At 30.5% G+C, this 13,061-nt stretch overlaps 1 protein-coding gene and 1 non-coding gene across 2 annotated transcripts; one reads left to right on the forward strand and one right to left on the reverse strand.

The window, feature by feature from the left end:
* The first annotated feature begins 3,000 nt into the window (after positions 1-3,000).
* On the forward strand, positions 3,001-3,107 carry LOC133833520 (small nucleolar RNA R71). Its single transcript, XR_009892896.1, has one exon. It is a non-coding gene; the product is annotated as a small nucleolar RNA R71 (small nucleolar RNA).
* A 5,349-nt stretch (positions 3,108-8,456) lies between these two features.
* Positions 8,457-12,820, reverse strand: LOC133829206 (leucoanthocyanidin reductase-like). The gene is made up of 5 exons (XM_062259067.1): positions 12,368-12,820; positions 11,920-12,060; positions 9,521-9,758; positions 8,986-9,189; positions 8,457-8,870 (listed from the first exon to the last, which is right to left on the reverse strand). Exons 1-5 carry the CDS (start codon positions 12,578-12,580, stop codon positions 8,605-8,607), a joined length of 1,062 nt encoding a protein of 353 aa, XP_062115051.1. The 5' UTR covers positions 12,581-12,820; the 3' UTR covers positions 8,457-8,604.
* Between the last annotated feature and the right edge of the window lie 241 nt (positions 12,821-13,061).

A 13,061-nucleotide genomic window follows, 5' to 3' on the forward strand; every position in this document is an offset into this window, starting at 1 on the left:
GGTATTTTCCAATCAGGAGGTCGAATAATGGGTGCAGTAGTCAACACATTTTTTAATTTTTCAAAGGCAACATGGCAATTATTATCAAAGACAAAAACATTTTCTTTTCCAAGTAAATGGCATAAAGGCCGAGAAATTTTGCTAAAGTCTTTTATAAATCTTCTATAAAAACCGGCATGGCCTAAAAATGATCTAATTTCTTTCACAGTTTTAGGTGGGGGAAGTTTTGAAATAAGATCAACTTTAGCTTTATCAACTTCTATTCCCTCAGATGAGATTACATGACCTAAAACAATTCCTTTTTTAACCATAAAATGACATTTTTCCCAGTTAAGCACAATGTTTTTCTCTTTGCAACGAATTAAAACTAGTGAAAGATGATGCAGACATTCATCAAAGGAAGAACCAAACACAGAAAAATCATCCATAAATACTTCAAGAAATCTTTCAACCATGTCAGAAAAAATCGAAATCATACACCTTTGAAAAGTCGCAGGTGCATTACATAATCCAAAAGGCATGCGACGATAGGCAAAAGTCCCAAAAGGGCATGTAAAAGTAGTCTTTTCTTGATCTTCTGGGGCGATGGGGATTTGGTTATATCCCGAATACCCATCAAGAAAACAATAATATGCATGGCCAGCTAATCGTTCAAGCATTTGATCAATAAAAGGTAATGGAAAATGATCTTTTCTAGTAACATTATTCAACTTTCTATAATCTATGCACACTCTCCACCCCGTTTGTACTCTAGTAGGGATTAATTCATTTTTCTCATTTTCAACAACTGTGATCCCAGACTTCTTAGGCACAACTTGAACTGGACTAACCCATTGACTATCAGAAATAGGGTAAATGATACCTACGTCTAACAATTTTATGACCTCTTCTCTAACTACTTCTTTCATATTTGGATTTAATCTTCTTTGACATTCCCGAGAGGTTTTAGCATTCTCTTCTAGATGGATTCTATGCATACATATGGATGGGCTAATTCCTTTAATGTCTCCAATGGTCCAACCTATGGCTTCTTTATGTTTTCTAAGGACATCTAACAATTTACCTTCTTGTTCTTTATCTAAAGCGGATGCTATGATAACAGGTAAGGTTTCAGACTCTCCTAGAAAAGCATATTTTAAATTTTCTGGCAAAGGTTTAAGGTCTAACTTTGGAGACTCAGAAATTGATTGAACATAACATAAGGGTGAAAAAGGTTCAACTTTGATTTCATTTAAGGGTATAGACTCTAGCAAAGCATTCACATCATCATTAAAGTCATCAATATGCAAGTTCATACCAAAGTATTTTTCACAAAAATCAAGTAAGTCATTTCCATCATCTTCACAAATACTATCTATCATGTTAACTTCATGCACTTCTTCACACTCAACAGATTTAGCAACATTAAAAACATTCAATTCAACAGTCATATTTCCAAAAGACAATTTCAAAACACCATTACGACAATTTATGATTGCATTAGATGTAGCTAAGAATGGTCTACCTAAAATGATAGGAATTTGAGCATGCATATTTTCCACAGGTTGAGTATCAAGAACAATGAAGTCAACAGGAAAATAAAATTTATCAACTTTTATCAAAACATCCTCTATAATGTCTCTAGGAATTTTCACAGAACGATCGGCTAATTGAAGAGTTATAGAGGTAGGTTTTAGCTCACCAAGACCAAGTTGCTTATAAACAGAATAAGGCAATAAATTTACACTAGCACCCAAATCAAGTAAAGCTTTGTTAATAAAATGATCACCAATAATGCATGAAATTGTGGGACACCCAGGATCTTTATATTTAACAAGACTCTTATATTGAATAATGGAACTAGCTTGTTCAGTTAAAAACGCCTTTTTAGGAACATTAGTGTTTCTTTTAACAGTACAAAGATCCTTTAAAAATTTAGAGTAGGCAGGAATTTGTTTAATGGCATCTAAGAAAGGGATATTGATACTAACTTGTTTAAAAACTTCTAAGATGTCATTATATTGGCCGCCTTTTTTAATTGGAAGTAATCTTTGTGGGAATGGGGCTTTTGGAATGAAAGGATGGATTGGAATTTCTTTGTTTGATGAGTTATTGAGATTAGAACTAGAAGGCTGACTCTTTTCTTTTTCTTTTTCGTTTTCAACCTCGGGTATGTAATCGGGTTTGACAATGTTCTTTCCGGACCTAAGAGTTGAAATTGATTTGACTTCTCCATTATGACTAGACTTTCCTATCTCATATTGACCTTTTGGATTAGGGATAGGTTGACTAGGGAATGTTCCTTTTTCTCTATCAGCTAAAGCAGTGGCGAGTTGTCCTACTTGTGTCTCGAGTTTGGTAATAGATTGAGATTGATTTTGTAGGATTTGTTGGGTGGATTGCATAAATTGTTGTAAAGTATCTTCTAAGGAAGGTTTTCTTTGTTGCGGATATGGTTGATTTTGTGGGGCATGAGCTTGGTTTTGTGTGTTGTATTGGTGCCCTTGATTCATTTGGGGTTGGTTTTGTCTCCATGAAAAGTTCGGATGGTTTCTCCAATTTGGATTGTAGGTGGACGAAAATGGACTATCATTTGGTTTCCCATAAGAATGAAGAGCATTGGCCTCCTCAGAAAAGGCTTCTTGGTAGGAAGGACAGGATTGTGCATTATGGCACGGATTAGAACATATAGAACAAACATCTTTTCTTGGTTGTATTGGAGAGTTTATAGTTTGGCTTATGGCTAAAGCTTCTACTTTTCTCGCTAATTTATCTAAAGATGTTCTTAAGTCTAATTCTTCTTTTACTTCATACCTTCCTCATCTTTTTGGTGAATTAGTTGACCTAGACCTAGGATCAAAATAATTCCATTGTTGTGAATTGATAGATAAATCTTCAAGGGCGTCCCACGCCTCTTGTCCTTGAAATTTTAAAATTTTTCCAGTATGCATAGATTGAATCATTTGACGATTAGAGGGAGTCAAACCATCATAAAAATATTTTACAAGTCTCCATTTTTCAAAACCATGATGAGGACATTTTAATAATAAATCTTTAAATCTTTCCCAACATTCATAAAACTCTTCATTATCTTTTTGAAAAAACTCGAAGATTTCTCTCCTTAGACTATCAGTTTTAGACATAGGAAAAAATTTCAGCAAGAATTTATTATAAAGTTGATCCCATGTAGTTATAGACCCCGTGGGAAGGGAATTTAACCAAGCTTTTGATTTGTCTTTTAATGAAAAAGGAAACAATCTTAGTTTGACCGACTCATCAGAAATTTTTTGAAATTTAAATGTTGAGCAAATTTCTAAGAAATCTTTGACATGCATGTAAGGATCCTCTCTATCTAACCCATAAAAAGATGGAAATAATTGAATGATTGCGGGTTTAAGCTCAAAATGAGTAGCAGAAGTAGTAGGTAAAACAATGCATGAAGGAGCATTAGATGAAATAGGTGCAAAATATTCAAGCAAAGTTTTTTCAGGCACAACATTTTCATCAACAGGATTAGCAATAGGTTCCATGATGCTCAAATTTTTACTAACACTTTCAATTTCAAACAAAGATAAACGTCTTTTTACTAATCGTTTTTTAGAGTTACGTTCCCAATGATGCATACAATTTCCACAAACAAGGCAACAAGGATAATCTCAAACAAGCAATTTTCTGATGTGGAAGATCAGTTAAAACCGCAACCACAGAGCATACTTATAATTTTTAGAGATTTCACAACAATATAATTCTTATGGTTTACTTGTCCCCAGGCCTATTTGATTCCACTTACTCGCGCACTACTAACAACTCCCCGAGGTTAATTAGTAGAGGGGGATGGGAATTTTGTTCAAATTTCCTTTAAGCAAAAATTGCTTATGGTGAAAGGACAAGATTTAGGTTTCTCTTTTTTTTTTTTTCAAGTATTTTTCACAAAATTACACTAAAATATTATAGAAGACAAAGAAAAATAAGGCAAAAATAAAAAAAATACTAAAATTTAGGCAAGAGTAGGGAGGCATAGAATGCCATCAACCATAACAAAATTAAGGTAAAAACTAGGAGGCACAAGTGCCATCAACTCAAACATAAGATAGAGGACTAGGAGGCAAAATTGCCATCAACTAGCTAGGAGGCAAAATTGCCATCAACTAGTAATTTGCCGAAATTAAATAAAATAAAAATACAACAAAATAAATAAAGAAAATTACAACAAATGTTAGGAGGCACAAGTGCCGTCAACTAACAAAAATATAAAAGAAATAAAATTACAACAAAATTAGGAGGCACAAGTGCCATCGACTATAAAAATTAAAAGGATAGATAGGAGGCACAAGTGCCGTCAACTAAAAAAAACAATAAATATAGAAATATAAGTATATATATTTTTTTTATGGGTGGTTGAACCGTCCCAAATTTTCTTTTTATCTTTTTTTTTTTTTTTAGATTTTATAGATATGTATATATATATATATTTTTAGTTTTTTTTTTAAGTGCAAAAAAATAAAATAACTAGTAGAAGAATTTACTAACCTTGAGATAAATTTGGTTTCTCTTCATTGCAACTCCCCGGCAACGGCGCCAAAAACTTGATGAACCAAAAACGGGTATGTTTAAATATTTATACTCGCAAGCGCACGAATCGTATTTATAGAATAGTTTTCGTGTAAGCATGAGGTCGAACCCAAAGGAGTTGTCTAAAATAAAAAAGAAAACTATTTTAAATCAAAAGTAATAAATTCTAACCTAGTTCCAAAGATTGATGAGTTTTAATATTATGAACATAAAATGAAAGATTGAAAAATAAAGCTATTTAAGAGAATGAAAATAAACCAATAATGATTTGACAATAAGTGTTAAAAGAAAAGATTATTAAGATAATAGAATCCACAAAATGTAAGTTTAATAATATTTATTAGTATATTGATTCCCAAGTTTTTAGTGATAGTTAAAATAATTTAAACTATCATTTTCTAAAAAGATTTATAATTTTAAACACAAATTTCTATAAAAAGATAGGATTTTTCTTCACTTTTCAAAATTATAATTTCAAAGCATTTAGTGTAAATCAATCTAATGAAATAACAAATAAATCAATGAACATTATTTATAAGGCAAAACATAATATTTTTGTTCTAAGCATGGATGTGTACAATTTAATGACACATCTTACACAAAGAATATTATGTTTATGCACTAATGAAGAACAAAGTGTAAATATGTTCTAACAATCTAAAATACAAGATATTTAAGATGAAAGAAATATATGAAGAAGAAAAATCCATAGACTTTGTTGCATTACAAGGGAAATCAACATACAACATAAATATTACCTAGTTACAAGTTGCTTCATCATGATCTTAATAATCTTATGAAAAAGATTAGAAGCACATAACTAGAGTAGAAGTTACAAAATAAATGACATACATACTTGCAAAATGCTCTTGAAAAACCCAAATGGAAGAGAGAATGGTAGAGAGAAAAAGATGGTAACCAAAACATTAAGCACTCCAAAAATGGTCTTCAAAACCCTTATTTATAGCCAAAATGAGATTATTAAAATAATCAATTTAAATTAAGTAAATTGATTAAATTAATAATAATATGGTAAATAGGGGTAAATTGTAGGAGTGATGATGATTTTGGGGTAAAAAGTATGTAGAAAATGAGTAAAAAGGTGGCATTTTAGACAAGGGGACAATGAGAAAATTTATGGGCTCAAGAGGTGTTTGTACGGCAGTGACAGGCGGCTGAGAGGCTTTGGGGCCTGCTGGGCGAGCTGGGGACCTGGGCCGGTTGGGTTGGACAAGGGGACAGGCCCACGGTGGTCTTGGCTAGGCAGAATTTGGTGCTTGGCATGATGGTTTGGAGGCCCAATTGGGCTGCTTGAAAATGGCGTGATGGCTAGGAAGTGCTTTGTGCACTGGCGCATGTGAAGGCTGAGGAGAAGCTTGGGTGACAGCTGGCGTGGCCGAATGGAGGCTGGGGAACTGCTGAAGGCTGAAGGCTGGCGTGGGCCTGGGCTTCGGGCCTTGGTGGGCTGCTGAAGGAGAAAGGCCTTGTGCCAATTTTTTCTATTTCTTCTTCACAAATGCCAAACTTCTTTCTTTCTCTTTATTTTTCAAACACAACAAAGATACAACATAATTCCTACACCATAAAAAAATTAAATTAAATAACAATCAAATCTTTTCAATTATAAATAAATCATATTAATTATTTGAAAATATTGATTATAATTTAATTTAATATAGCATTTAAGTTCAAAAGAATTACACTTTTAACTTCTAACTTAACAATACAAATTTCATATAATTAAATTACAACATATTATAATAAAATATCTATAAAAACATATAAAAATCTATAAAACTACAATAAGACTAATAAATTAAAAATTACATAAAAACTTAATAAGTTAATTAAAAACTCAAGAACTAAGCAACAATTAGCATATAAAATATGGTAAAATAACTCTATTTTGTAGAGTTATCATATATAGATGAGAATTAAAGAAAATTTAACTCTAAAAACAATGTGGAATTTTGTAATTTTCATTTTTTAGCTGATGGGAACATGTTTACATAGAATAAAATATTAATTGTAATCATTTATAACAAACAAAGTCATTGGAAGGATGACAAAGTTGACTCTCTTTCCTTTAGCGGTGCACGAGTTGAATCTCAATTCGGTCACAATAGTTTTTTTTTGTTTCTTGACCAATTGTTAATTTAAATTTTTTTTTTATAGCCCCAGCTAGTCCTAAGCTAGGTCTGCCCTTGTAGGTATTGTATATGTACAAATATCAAATAGTATGATTGTGTAACCACATAAGAAATTAGAATAACAATTATTTTCTATTAAGAATAAACAAGATTATTCTCCAATCATTAATGTATGTTTTAGAATAACAATTCTCTTCTATCACGAATAAACAACATTCATCTCCAATCTTTAATGTGTGCTTTAAATAATATCATGAATTTGTACCTCGAATATGGTAGTTTGTGATCTAAAAGACTATCATATTGTTATTTTTATTAAAAAAAAAACATAGACAATGTTTTGGTTTAATTTTTCTTTTAATATGTTTATGTTATTCTTTTATAGATAATATTTTTTATTTATTTAAAATTTATATGGGAATCTTAAAAACATAAAAAAATAATAAATAATTTTTTTTAAATAAAACTAAGCAAATGTACAATTGTACCAATTGTTATAAATTTGTGTACAAATGTAAATATTTTAAGAAATCATTAATGATAAATCACGTCTCTAAATTTACTCTATCATTTTTGTGACAGTCAGATTCCCGTGATCTGCAGGGGGAAAGACCGGGTAAAAGCTGTGCAATCCCACATCGCTTGGGGAAGGTCAAGTGTGATGATTCTAAGACTATGTATGTATGAGACTGCACAGTTGAAAATGACTTAGATGAATTGATTAGTACTACCTATGCCAACAAGATGCATCTTCTTTTCGGTAGCCATCACTTGAGAACTCCAAAGTTAAGCGTGCTTGACATGGAGTAGTCTCATGATGGGTGACCTCCTGGAAAGTTTTCTCAGGAAGCGTGCGAGCGAAGACAAAGCATGCTGGAAAGACTCGTGTTGGTTTGCAGGGACAGTCGTCATTCCAGGAAGCAACAATAGTGACGTGGGGCATTACAATTTTTCTTTTACAAAAACGATGTTGAGCCGGCTTGAAAATTTCACTTTTCCAGAGGATTGAAATTAAAATTATTGAAAGAAAAAAAAGAATACGCATCCATATCATGAACTCACTTATCCAACAAACGAATAAAAATCTCAAATTTGCATCTCCAAACAACTAAATCATTTTGTTCTTCAACTTAAAATAGAGTTTTGTTGTTTGGGGTATGTGATCAATTAAAAGCACAACTAACAAAATGCAAATCCAGAACACATAAGAAAAATTAATGTATATTTGGAGCAAAAAGAAAAGAAAAACAGAAATTGGGCCACAGTTATTGTTGCAAAAACAAAGTAGCCAAATCTCAAGATCTAGAGAAAAAAAAAGTTACTGTTGCCGTCAAAAGGAAGGCCATTTAGAAGTAGAAAGTAAAAAGTACTTTTATAGAAGACAATAAAGTACTTAGGTGTCACTTGCCAAAGGAATACATTCATCGGATGAATAGGAAAGCCTTTTTTGTTTTTTGTTTTAGTTTATAACATGTGAAGTGTGTATGATGATTACGTGACTCTGATTGATGGCTTAATATTTTGGTCAAAAGTGTTATTATCTTCATATACAAGTGGCAAATTAGAATTTGAGATGACCAATTAAGTAATTTTATTACAATAATTATCATTAGTAGTTAATCTCGAACTCAAAACGCTAGATTAAGTTTTGTAATAACGAAAAAAAAATGTTACATGTTAAAACCAGGTCTAAATAACCATATATATATATAGCAATTCTAAACATTAAAAATAAAAATAAAAATGTGTAGCAACAACAAAAAACTTGTGATCACGTCAGAATCAACGAAGTTGATACTGGCTTTTATTATTATTATTTAACAATACAGTTCTCGTCGACATGCATACTTTTCTAATTAATATTATTCTAAACTAATAAATAATTATAAATATATATATGATATCATGCTGTTATGACTTGTCGTCTTGGTTCAGGAGGTGTAACAACAAGAACACCATCTTTTCCTGTTGGGTTGGGAGTTGCCTTATTAGCCAGGATCTTGCTCACAAATTCGTCAAAGCAGCGGTCGATTGACTGAAACGGTGTTTCTGGGTAGAGAGCGCAGACTTCCTCATCGGAAGGCTTGTCCAAGGAGTAACTAATTTGACAGCCCTTGATGAAAATGTCATGAGTGAATGATGCAACAATGTTTGCTGGAACAGGTAATACTGCACAGTTACAAACAACACAAACAAAATTATGTTTAGTTTAATTTAATTATGCCAACAACAATCAACGAGTAGTATAAATTGAATTATAATTAATAATGAAGATCATGATCACCTTTAGCAGCGGTAAGAAGATCATCCTCTGTCATAACGATTCTGGGGAGAGTGCGTCCAATTTTTGTTTCCCACAAAGATGCAAGATCGTTGATATTAAACAAGTTGCTAGGGGGTCGAAAATGAACACCTTTCTTTACTGTTCTAACATCATTCATTGCTTTTATTGTAAATTTTCCAATGTCACAACCCGCCACAAAATAAGCTGCATGCATGTAAATATTATATGACCAAGTTTTATATACATGTCAAAATTTATAACAATAATAATAACACTTTTTTTCTTGATGATGACAACCCACACTCGTCGTCCATGCCATTTGTGACTTCACCCCCTGCCTATGCATATATAACCACACTTATTTATTTCTAATGTTGAGGTTAATTTGTGTTATTTAGTAACCTAAACCTTTATTCATTGCTTATTTCAAGTAGTGGTATTGTTGAAGTCAAAAATTAAAACAATAATACAAATACTAATACTATTGGGATAATTAATAATTAAGGCAAATTAATAGTTGTTACTATCCGCTGACCTTTGACAGTTCCATCACCGTAGATAAGGAACTCATCCAACGGTGGGAGAAGATCCGCAGGATGAGTGTTGTGGTGGTAGGGCCAAGCAACAATGGAGTTGCAGCAAATGTAGGTGTAGGGGATTCCAGCTTCCTCTACTGCCCTTCTCACCCTTCTTTTCTCAATGTACATACCTAGTCCTGGCTCCACCGGATCAGCTCTGTCTACGTCGTGCCCAAACTCCGATGGTAGAAATCTCTGTTTATCAATTTTCAATGTACTAAAATCCATAAGTGCCCTATATTAAAATCCATACTTTAATTGATTAAGTCCAAGTTTTATCAATCAACCTGCTTTTTCAAATTGATTAGTTTCTCTGTTTTCTCATATCATTTTTATTTTAAAAGTTGAGTGAAAAAACAAGTTGTATGTGTGTGTGTTTTTTTTTTCTTTCTAAATGAATATTGTTTATTTAAAAAAAACACACACACACAATATTTGGACATGAGTTAAGCATATTTTAGTTTAATTAATATTTATATAAATGAGTCTATTTTACATCTTTTATTATATTAGTACTTTTTTTAATGGTAGCATTTATTATATTAGTATAGATACACCAAAAACCTGTGTCCTGTTCATTTTATCATAAAAAACTTTGGACATATACTCAAAGCAAAATTTTACTTTTTTTATTTTTATTTTAATACATTAATATTAAATTAAAACACGTGGTGATAGTTCTATTAGAAATTTAGAATTAGATATTTATTTATATCTCGGAAAGAGACCGCACTAAAAAAAAAATGAAGCACAAAAGTGGATAAGGTGAAATATTCGAAAGAAATGGACGTTTGTGGACGAGAACATTATTCCTTAGATTTTAATATATAAATATGAAAACACATCGTACACAATATATTGATATTACTATTTTTCTATTTTTATTATGGAAGATTATATTAACACTACTTTTTATTAAAAAATAACATAATATATATATTTAATGGAATTTTTGGTTTTAACAATTTTTTATTTTATTTTTCACTAACTTTAACTAAATATTCTTATATTTAACGGTAGATTGTAAACATGACTTACACTTAAATAAAATAAAATAAATAAATAATTAAACAAATTAAAATATGATATTTTTGAGATATTTTACAATGATAATTATTTAAAAATAATAAAACCATACATTTTTTTTAACTTAAATAAAATTTAATTAAACTTAAATTTAATATTATATTAAACATATAATATATAATCTTTTGTTTCATGCAAAATTCAAAAACTAGAACAAACATAAACTTAAACAAAAAATTAATTAATTAATTAATTAAAATATGATATTATAAAGATATTTTATGATAATTTAAATAATTAAATCATATTTATTTAAAAATAATAAAGACATTTTTTATCTTATAAATTTGTTTAATAGTTTGTTTTTTATCAAGTGATTGTAGCTCTTTTTCTTCACCAAAGAACATTATGAGATATATTAGAAACTAAAAATAGTTAATGCATATATACTACTATCTACACCATGATTTTTTCTATTCTTATTTTATTTCTATATTATTAATTTTTTTAAAAAATATTATTGTATTTTATATATATGTCATGTAGTAATGTAAATATATATCTATATCAACGTTATGTTTAGATGTCATATATGCAGAGATTATTGGTATAAATATTTATATATACTATATAACTATAATTCATTCTATTATATATGTATATATTTAGAAAAACAGCAAATTTGATTTTATTAAAATTATAAACAATGTTTACAACTTTAAAACTAAGTAAACGTGCATTGCAGGTTGCTTCGACCCAAGGTTGGTCCTGAAGAGTTTTGGGCCCTAGGAAAAATTGTGGATTATGGGCCCTTTTGTAAAAAATTTCTAAAAAATTATGGTATTTTTCAAAGAAATTTTAAAAAAAAATGGGTCGTTAGGCTAAGGGCCTGGCCCCTTAGGCCCAAGCCCTGCTTGTCCCTAGTTAGTAGTATATGTATGTAGTATCTTTGGTATAAGATAATTAAGAAACCATATTTTAATATATAGTTTAAAAAAACTTGAAATATTTTATTTTAAAAATTCAAAACAGTATATTTAAAAAAAAAAAACTTTTAGAGACCGTAAAATAATAATAAAAAAACTGTATGTTTGATGGCTAGTGATAATAATAATCAATCACTACAATCCCATATATATAAAAAATATATTATAGATAGACTGATATGGGGTACCATGTTTTACTTTTTGTACATTAGTATTAGTTTATTATTTAAAAAAAATTTAAATTATTGACTAAAAATACAATTAGTCAATTGTAGTCACAATGTGTTGTGTGTATATATATATATATATATTATATACAATTAAAAACAAATTAAGGAACAAACCTTGACAGTGCCGACAGCTTTAATAGCATCCACCAAAATGAGCTGGTCCAAAATACCTCCACCACCAATAGTTGATATCACAACTTCAATCTTGTACTCCTTCAGAATTTTCTCCATCAATTTTTGGTCCTTAATGCAACCCTGTATACATGTATATATAGATTCAAATACACGTAGACACTTAATACAGTACGTAAACACAAGTAATAATAAAGAGTACCAGCTCATGTAGTTGCTTTACGTACGTACGTACATAATATTAGAAATTAACTCTCTCTCTTTCTCTCTCTATAAATATATATATATATATATATATATATAAAGAAAAGCAATAATTACAAGTTGTATATAATGTTCCACGTTCACACATCACGTATATAAAAACCACATTAGTAGTAGTAGTAGTACTAGTACTACATACTGTGTAACATATTATATATATACGTACGTGAATAATAGTAGCTCCTTTATTTTGGAGGAAGTTGATTGTGGCAGCCTTGGAAGGAGGGGAGTTTGGGCTCGGCCTTACTAGAAGATACGTAGGGATCAGCCCAGACTCAAGGCATGCTTCCGCCACAAACCGCCCTATGAACCCTGTAGACCCGACGATCATGGTGGGACCGCCCTCCAAATGAACTACTGGAACTGATGACTTAGACATGCTCTTTACTATTATTTCTAGCTACTATATATTTCCTCCTAATTCTTAACACTTGTGGAACCAACAATGGTATATGGACGTATATATATAAATAATATAAGCTTTTCTCCCCACGACAATAATATTTATTGAGAGAGTTACTATAGAGAGAGATATGGCGAAAGTGACACTAAAGTGGCTATTATCTAGAGAGAGATGCCAAGGAATTTGAATTTGGTGGGACTGAGGAAGTGAGTGAGATTATTATAATTAAAGTTTGTGGTGCAAAGTCATGTTTTCTATGTTTATTATATATTTTTGGCCTACTTACTAGTCTTACCATAATTGTTAGGTTCACTCGTGCATGCCCTTGGCTTGACCAGTAGTTAGTTACCAATAAATTTCTCTCTCACTATAAATATATATATATATATATTATATAATAAGAATTTGTAGCCGTTTAAATTTAACAAATGTATCTCTCTCAAAATTATATTATTTA

This window comes from Humulus lupulus, chromosome 4 (genome assembly GCF_963169125.1).
Source record: "Humulus lupulus chromosome 4, drHumLupu1.1, whole genome shotgun sequence".
NCBI classification, from domain to species: Eukaryota; Viridiplantae; Streptophyta; class Magnoliopsida; order Rosales; family Cannabaceae; genus Humulus; species Humulus lupulus.

Excerpts from the sequence above, each read along its gene's own strand:
- LOC133829206 (XM_062259067.1), bottom strand. The coding sequence starts at position 12,580 with ATGTCTAAGTCATCAGTTCCAGTAGTTCATTTGGAGGGCGGTCCCACC. Across the intron at positions 9,759-11,919 it reads AAGCTGTCGGCACTGTCAAG|AGATTTCTACCATCGGAGTT; the intron begins GTTTGTTCCTTA and ends ATTGATAAACAG. Across the intron at positions 8,871-8,985 it reads TCTTCTTACCGCTGCTAAAG|TATTACCTGTTCCAGCAAAC; the intron begins GTGATCATGATC and ends GTAACTGTGCAG.